The 9,618-nt window shown below is 35.1% G+C and overlaps 1 protein-coding gene across 1 annotated transcript in view; it reads left to right on the forward strand.

The window, feature by feature from the left end:
• Positions 1-9,373, forward strand: part of LOC110034120 (histone-lysine N-methyltransferase ASHH3-like) — a 25,054-nt gene extending 15,681 nt beyond the window's left edge. Inside the window, 5 exon segments of the mRNA XM_020738400.1 lie at positions 1,788-1,815; positions 2,010-2,103; positions 8,089-8,140; positions 8,236-8,322; positions 9,015-9,373. Coding sequence (XP_020594059.1) covers positions 1,788-1,815; positions 2,010-2,103; positions 8,089-8,140; positions 8,236-8,301 — 240 coding nt within the window. The 3' untranslated portion in view covers positions 8,302-8,322; positions 9,015-9,373.
• Positions 9,374-9,618: the final 245 nt, after the last annotated feature.

Raw genomic sequence — 9,618 nt, forward strand, 5'->3', positions numbered from 1 at the left:
ATATATATCTATATATATATATTTATAAAATGGGTGGGGTTGGAATATTTAGAACAATCTTGTTAATCATTAGATGTTTTGGTAAACTAAATTCTAAATAAGTCTTTTAGTTAATTCATAAATGGTTGTTGGCTTATTTATGATGAATATCTACGGATATGTTATCCTTATTTTTCCTCCTACAATCAAATCTGTCAATCCTAGTTCCAAACAGTGTCCCGCTGAGATGTCTTTTTTCATTCAGACTCGGCATTTTCAGCACTTTTAACCCACCCTTTTCCATGGAACTTTAACCCTTTTCTATGGAAGTCTTTAATCTCCGCACTTTGGTACTAAGCAAGCCTATGAATCTTTAGGTAAGTCTAATATACAATAATTTTCCTCTAATTATTAGCCTGTTGTATCCCTTTTTTAATTTTTTTAGAAAAACTTCTTTGCTGGAAGTGTTATCTATGTCATGTTTCTTACACAGCATCTGCACGTGATTGACTTACAGGTTAGTTAGTTCCAATCATACATTGGTTTTAGCTGTAAAAAATACAAAATTCTCTCATTCTGAAATGGCAACACATGCTCTTTGGGCTGAAGCTTACGCCATACTTCAAAAAGGGACGGTCACTTATATTTTTTATATTTAGTTCTCTTGCTGTTATTTAGGCGCACTGATTCTGGAAAGCATTATGTTTAAAGAGTTTACTTGCGGAAAGCTTGACGGTGGCTGATTTTCATGAAGAAAGAAATAAGGCTATGAGCTAGTGAACCAAACTAATTGGAAAACCCAGAAATTTGTTATGCTATAACCGACCTTGATTACATTCAACTTTGTTTTCTATATTATTCTTATGGCTACCTTTTGCATAAGAAAGGGATCATCTTTTTCTGCGTTTAGTGGGGTAGAAAATCTTAACTCAATTATTGCATGTTGTGGGTTAACTTTGTTTGAAACTCCAAACTCTCGCAATGATAATATGAATGTTAATCAACTCAATTAAAATCGTTTTCCTCCTCAAGGATTGCTCGAAAGGAATTAGTTCAATCAACTCAATTCATTTAAAAATACACTTATATCTGTGCATTTTCACTCATATAAGTGCATATGCACGTGCGCGCACACACACACATATATATAGACACACACACATACCTTAGTACTATAGTTTATAAATATATTCATATTTTAGGCATTCATGTGTTTACGTTACATATAACATTTTTTAAAAAAACATTAGTATAGATATTTGTGCGTGTGTATTTAAAACTAAGAGACTTGGCTTAGATAAAAAAAGGTGACTCAAACTCAACAGGATGCTAAAATTATCCATAGTAATAAAGGTTTATGCTTTCTTGGTGTACATGTGTCGGATCACATCCTACATTAGTTTGTATGGAAGTACATAAACTTTTTGTCATTTGAATGTGCTAAAATATATATTTTTGTATTTATATGCTTCACCAGTTTGTATATGCTTCACCAGTTTGTATGGAAGTACATAAACTTTTTGTCATTAGTTTGCATTGAGAAGGAATAAACTACCTGAGCTTATGTTTGGATGCTGAAATATCAATCCACTTGATTCACAAGTTTGTATAGCTTTCCAACGTATCAAAATACAGGAAGCGTTCAATCAGCATACTGTTGTATTATAATTTGATCGAGTTGGTTCAAATTCAGTTCTACAGTTGTTAAGACCGTTTACTGTTTACGTTTTGTCTTTTCTCCTCGATTTTTTCAAATTTGAGATCCCTCTGGAGTTTGTGTAAGAATAAAGTGGCGTTGTTGTTTGCAGGATTACACGAATGGAAAGTCCAGCATAGGTTAGTAAATCCTCACCAAATCTATGTCTTTTACATACATTCTTAAAAAGATAAATTAAGTTACCACCACTGAAATCCATTATTGAAGGGCGTGATTTGTTGTTTAAGCCTACTTACTGAGGTTGAGAAGCTTGTGAGATTTATAATTTTCTGTTTATCAATAATGCTAAGGTGAACCACTTCTGGTATTGCAGGAAATTCACATAGTATTTTTCCATTTAAAAAGAAGATTACCTCACGAAATTGTATTTGGGAAGTTGTACGAGTTTGGTGCCCGCGGAATAAAAGGTATGCTCATCTTTTAGTTTACATATGCTAAAGCATGTAGCCTTCATTAGAGAGGTTCAGCTTGTTAAGGTTGCTTTGTACAAATGTCCACCAATTTAATTGTATTTGTTCATTTAATCTAAAATAGATCTATTGGTTGGAAAAAGACACTTAACAGACCCAATTGAATTCTATCAATATGCCCATATTTCCCCTAATTGGTTTGCGTGACTATTTGAAGCTTAGCAGGTTAGCATGAGCATTGCTTTCTTGATTTGTCTGCCTGTAATCAACATAGATATTTGGACAATAGGTGTTCATAAGTAAACCACTTGGTTGCTTTCCAGAACGCTAAGCAGAACAAAGTTTACCCAACTATAGATGAGGCCCTCTTCCCCTTCCCCCTTCTTGATGACGGATAAGGGATTAGACAATTTGAAAGCTAATTTAGGAATCTTCCTCCATTTAAGACCTTTTCCCTCCTCATAGTGCCATTACATAACTCGAGCTGCACCATATCTTCGATATATGATATATTGGGATAAAGATCACTGCATATTGATACCTGTAGGGTTGGTGCAGTCAGAGACCTCATCCTGTTATACCGTAGGCCTTGTCAGAGATGGAGACTAGCTTGCATCATGACTTTAGGCTTACAAGTTGGTTCCATCGAGGATCTTATGTTCAGCCTAAACTTTATGATGGTGTCATATCCATTTGAGAGCTCAGGTATTAATATTATTGAACCAATTGACGACCCTCTTCTGTGGGACATCCATTCATTTTAGAGGGTATCAATTATTTCTCAAAGTGATTTAAAGTTTCGTTCCACGAAGCCAAAATTGTGGATGTGCTTTTATACGATAGTGTCAATGGATTTGAAATGTTACTTTCAATCATATAAGATGACAATGTCGTCTTTAAAGGTGTTTTTTCTATGAGTTCACTATGATACATCAAATGATGATACTCATATCATTTTGCATAAAATGACTCTAAAAATAAAGGAGAATGACACAAACTTATAGATTTTTGGCAGATGTTTAATGCAACATACTGTGATTAGAATCTTTGTATGCTCTGGTTCAAGACGCATCCCTTTAAAGGTATATTGCCACTCTTACTCTACCATGTCATATAATATGGTCTCATAAGGCCGAACGGCCTTATATGACTTGATCTGCTTAAATGCTTAAGATAAAGTGTGATTTATGGCATAACAAATTTTAGAATGCTATCAAGCAACAATGAATAAATCTTGTAACATACGATTTGCCCAAGGAGGGCTGGCACTGTTTATACATAGATCAATGTAGTGAAAAATTTGGGCCAAACTAGGAAGGCCCTTTTTGTTGGGAAAAAGATATTATGGTCGAGCTTATCATATCGTTGGCTTGGTAGAGTGTGCTTTATGCCACCCATTAATAGCCAATGCTTTAGAAAAGTTATGCAAAATTGATACTATAAAGTTAACATGTCCTACTGATCTGGTCACATTATATTAGTTTAACAAAGCTCAAGTAACAGTGTCAAAAGGTGCCCACTCCACTTAACAAGTTGTAGGGAAGATTTATAAAATAAATTATAAGTTTAAGACTAGAGAGAGTTCAGGAAAATTAAATAATTTTTATAATTCATCTTTAGAATCTAAAGACATTCGTTTGAGTATATTTAAAACTGAATACATGGAATGTAATTTTAATAGTAGACTTAGTGGCGGGGTTGTAATAATTGGTAATCAAATCATTAAAAGTACTAAACGTTTTAGATATTCCTGTCTATTGTTTAAAATGATGGTGATACAGATGGGGACGTTATTAGTAGAATTCAATTTGGATGTTTGAAGTGGAGCAATGCATTGGGTTTATTGTGTGATAGAAAAGTACCGCTTAGACACAAAGGAAAATTTTGCAAGATGACAGAGAGACCTACAATGCTTTGTGGCACATAATATTGGCCTATAAAAGAGAAGCATAAAATTAACTTTAGGCTTCGTTTGATAGCTAGGAGGAGCGCCGTTCCGTCGTAGAGAATGGCGACAAAACGCTCTCGCCTGTTTCGTGTTTTAGCGTTGGAGCAAGTTGCGGCGAACTCAAGGACATTTTCTCTCCATTTCAGAACGTTGAATCTCCACGACTTCTTGCCTGCCGCCCAGTGTTCCTTGTTGGGAAAATTTAAATATCCATACAAGAGAAGAACTGGCCTATCCAAGCAGAGAGAGATTTGCAAGAATATCATCGAGAGAATGGTCCCAGATCCACCATCAATGACACTAGAACCTTCTGTGGATGACGATACAGAGAAAATCCCCTCACCCCCTATAATAGTCTTTTTAATAATGTTAAAAAGTAAATGAAATTTTTATTCAAATGATGGTATGGTTTATCAACCATAAATTTTAAAGGACCTTTCTTGCCTGTAGCATTTAGACGGACTTTTTCAAAAAATAAAGCCCTCTCAAATGAGGCCTTAGTGTTGGTGAGATGAGAATGCTCAGGTGGATGAGTCGCCTTACTCGGAGAGACAATGAGAAATGAATATATCCGTGAAAGGGTTGGAGTAGCTCCAGCGACATACAAGATTGGAGAGAGTTTCCTTAGATGGTTTGATCACGTTGAATGCCTATCATTTGATGACCCTATTAGGAGAGTGGATGTTTTAGAGTTGAATTATGTCAAGAAAGGTAGAGTTAAACCTAAAAGACTTGGGCATGTTGTACAAAAAATGATATTAATTTATTAGAATCAAATGAAAATATGATGCTCAATTGGACACAACAACAACAACAACAACAACAAAGCCTTAATCCCACCACGTGGGGTCGGCTACATGAATCCTTTTTCTCCATTGCGTCCTATTTAGTGTCATATTTTCATTTAGTTCTAGTAAATGATCATTTTTAATACAATAAGCCTAAGTCTTCCTAGGTCTACCTCTGCCTTTCTTAACACAAGTCGAATTTAAAGCATCTACTCTCCTAATCGGATCATCTAATGGTCGACGTTTAATATGACCAAACCATCTAAGACGACTTTCTCTAATTTTGTCTGTCACAGGAGCTACGCCAACCCTATCACGAATATATTCATTCCGCATTTTGTCTCTAAGTGTAAAGCCACTCATCCACCTAATCATTCTCATCTCGGCAACACTTAACTTATTATTATGCTTCTCTTTTAAAGGCCAACATTCAGCGCCATAGAGCATTGCAGGTCTCACCACCATCTTATAAAATTTTCCTTTCAGTCTTAGCGGTACTTTTCTATCACACAAAAGGCCCGAAGCATTCCTCCACTTCAACCAACCAACTTGAATTCTACTATTAACATCCCCATCTATATCACCATCGCTTTGGACAACGGACCCAAGATATCTAAATCGTTCACACCTTTTAATAACTTGATCACCCAAAGTCACACTTCTGTCACTAGAGCTATTACTACTAAACTTACATTCCATGTATTCAGTTTTAGTTCTACTTAAACGAAGGCCTTTAGATATCAATTAAATGATGCTCAATTGGACACAATGGAGAAAAAAGAGTCATGTAGTCTGCCCGACTTAGTGGGAAAAAGACTTGTTGTTTTTGACCAATTTCAATGTAATATAGTCTAGGATTAATTTTCTTAAACTCCTCCAGATGCTTGCTGTCATGATTATCTGACAAAAATGCACTTGCACTAGCACTAGCCCCTAATTGCCTTATTGGTGTGGCGAGATGAAGTTTTACGCTGCAATACCTCTTGTAGCGCACCCAAACCACTTTATTAACATTGTAGGACACCCAAGTTTCTCTATCGCTTCACATGGGGTTGGTAATGTGTTGTCAGATTTTACTCAAAATTTATTAGTGTGAAAATATGTTCTTTGAAACACAATTCGAAAAAAATCAAATGATGAAAAAATAAAATGAGACAGCTGGTTCGACTAAATCTGTAAAAGGAAGTTACACAAAAGACAAAAAAAAAATAACAAAAATAAACTCACAGGAATTTTGGTAGCTTCCTAATGAACGTAAATGCAGATACCTTGCTATATCCTCGCACATTATGGAGTTGAAATGGCATACATGATGATTTTGCTTGTATCTGCATATTTCTATCCAATGAAACCCCACCTAAATGTGCAGATATAAAATACAGACGAGTGGATATTATTTTAGTGATTTCACATGTCATATAGATGTTTGAACTTGTTGCTTAAGCATCATGAATTGTGAATCTTATTTTATAGGACTACCAAATTCTTAACGTGAAATTCCAGTGCCATGTTAACACTTCGGTCTGAAAGATGTATCTACAAAACAACCTTTGTATTTTTCTTCAAACCTTCGACGTCTAATGCAATGGCATGAACTCCATATTGAGTGAATTGTAGGGAGGCTGTTGTGAGAAGAAAACTGTTCCCAAATACTAATGGATCATGGTAATTACACCGCCTAAGTATGTTCAACTCATCCATCCTCAAGTAACAGGCTGTTACACATTGATTGCCAAAGGAATTGAAACAATTAAGAGGGCAGTATCTATGATATCACCGCATCGACTTGTGTAGGCATAAAAGTTAAGCCTAAATCGAAAGATATATGGTGGTCAAATTTCCTTAGGACCCTTGTTAACCTTCATTAGCACCTCCCCTCAAAAGTGTGAGCTGAATTATTCGAGATGCTGTTTTTGTGAATTTATGGACTATTTTGCATAGACCTTTGCTGATATGCTCGACTCGTCTTGAGAATTGATAGTTTTCAAGTTTACTATAAACCCAGAGACATCACTTCTCAAACAACCACCAAGATGTATGCAACTCGAAGTTGAAAAATAGGTGATTGTATTCACTGATGATCTTATTGATGTGGGTTTTATCTAAAGAAGAGATATGCTGACTAGATTATCAATAATACTCTATTGAAAAAGAAAAGAATGATTAGACTCATAAATTGACTTCCATGATTTTAATAAAGCTTGTCTCCAAGATTATTTTCCTTTCCCTATGCTAGCGTTGTCAATTGACTGCATATTGGCTTATGACATGTTTTCATTTATAGATGAATCATTAGGATATAATAAGAGGAGATGAAAAGTAGGTCCTTTTGGACGCCCATTGACATGTTCTTGATGTGCCTTTCGGCTTAGCTAATATTATAGGGATACTTTCCGAAAAGCCATGATGTCATTTACTTATTATTATTATTATTTTTTATTCTCTCATTATGTGGCTTTTTTTTGTCTTTTTGGATCAATTAATTGGGACTTGCAAATAAGATGAAGTGAGGTGGCAGAGAGCAGATTAGGTGAACATCATCACCATCACTACTTCGAATATGTATTTCCCCATCCTAGCATTCATCCAAAAAGCTGTTATTGTGCCATTATCGGCAAGATCCATTCATTCGGCGCTGTAGTCTGTTTGCGCGTGTTTGGAGTTCTCTCTTTAATTATTAACCTGGAATTAATACAAACAGTGGGGCGAAATTGGGAGTAAAAAAAATTCATTAAAATATGTGGGCAAAGTAGGAAGTCTAAAAATCTACACCTTCTTCAGTTTATAATTAGATAAAAGAAGGATGATGTTATGGTGGATATTTGATCACTCCAATGAGTCCATAATTCGTTTAAGAGGAGCATAATTGATGAGTGTTATTTTCATCCTTTTAATACAAACAATGAGAAAATTGCTTGGAGAACTTAAGAGCTCAGAAGGGTGCACTTGATTTAAATTAAAACAGCACTCCATGTAGTTTTATTTTATTTTATTTATGCAAGAGCAACAGAAAGCTCCGGCTTACATCCATAGAAAGTATGAAGCACTTGCATGCTGTTATTATATGAATATATGTTATGAAAGGAATAAGTGAGCCTGCTTTGACCAGAAACATGCGGGTTCTTAGAACTTTCCACATTCTTCCACATAACATGCACTTCTAGTTCGACACATCAAATTTTTTTGTGCTTGGTATTGTAACTGTTGTGATCGTTTATCTTTGAAGTGATTTTGTGAGTGCTGCAGGTACTTTGGAGGAGTCATAGTGGAATTCAACACTCACACCAGAAGGCACACCGTGAGGAAAATAGGAAATTTTGCGTTTGATCATGTGAAGTTTTAAATTTATTTATTGACAACATGCATCACGCAAATATTTTTGTATTGTTGCAGATTGTAAGGGAAGATGGAGAGCTTGAAAATCTTGATATGTCAAAGGAGGAGTGGGAGCTTTTATGATAATTAATGTGGGATCAAATGGTAAATATTTAAAAATGCAATGTTAAAATAACGTAAAAATTTGCCAAAATACATGGTTTTATTTTTGGCTAATTTAGCCTTTTCCATATTTAAATTCTCTTTCCATGGTGCCTGTACTCCTACACTCTTAATCATGCTCATGCACACATGGAAACCCAGGCCCAGAATGACTCATCCATGACAACATGGTGATGATGTACAGAATTGAGAGTAGGGCAATATGAACAAAAAGCAATTCTTACACAGCCTACAAGCCTAAGCATTGCAAAAATGTACACATGTAGCTGAAAGCCATCAAAATTCAGCATATAGGGAGAATTAATTGCATTAAGAGCTTCTCATTTAGAAATGCATCAATAATACAAAATATTTCTCCAAAACAATGGGCTATCTCGTATGGATCGCAAAACAACCAAATTTTGTTGTAAGAAGAATAATGATTTTGAGTATTTCCTTAAAGCACTGAAGGATCGTTTTATACATTCTATGTTTTGTGAAGATGTCTGCACTTCTGATGGATTTCTGTATGAGGAGCTTTCGAAACACCTTTTTGTTTTCCATAACTGTTGACAACCTTTTGCTTTACAATAACTTTTTTGTGATTGATCTTGCTGTGGATGTTATATATCAAATGATATTCATGAGAACAGTTTCTACATGTATGGTTACCGGTGTGTTCGATTGTTTATCAGGCTCAGAGTGAACATGAACACGACCCGAAACACAATATAGTATAGAAGTGAGCTGCTATCTACTGCATTGCATTGCTGCAGGTGGCGCATGTTCTCCAGAAGCTGTAGAAGTATTCTGGTCATGTGGCTGGTTTTGCAAAATCTTTGGCTGAAAGGGCAACTCAGAATTCACTCACTAGTATTGAAAAGTAATTCATTGTAGAGAAAAAAATTATTGCATTTTATAGTGATTTATTCCACACAAGTTATTGCAGTTTTGAACTTTTAATTATATTGTGGTGGATAAACTAATATACCTTATTGGATTTGATGCTTTGATGTATTATTGGTAGGCATATATTAATGCAATCATGCTTATACTTATTGAGGTTATTTCTAAATTTATCAACAGTCTCATTATTTGTGTCTCTCGGGTATACTTTCAAGCCGGGTTGGCAAATTATGATACTGATGATGAGTTTATTGTCGCCCCTTTAATTGTTATGCAATTGTCTTTCAGTTTTATATTATGATTCCTATGATTGAAGAATAATTTTTTTTTCTTTTGAAATGTATGCATCATGTGATGAAAAGAGGCGTGTATTAATCATTGATAAAGTAGTGC

The sequence above is a fragment of the Phalaenopsis equestris genome, unplaced genomic scaffold (assembly GCF_001263595.1).
Source record: "Phalaenopsis equestris unplaced genomic scaffold, ASM126359v1 Scaffold001349, whole genome shotgun sequence".
Taxonomy (NCBI): domain Eukaryota; kingdom Viridiplantae; phylum Streptophyta; class Magnoliopsida; order Asparagales; family Orchidaceae; genus Phalaenopsis; species Phalaenopsis equestris.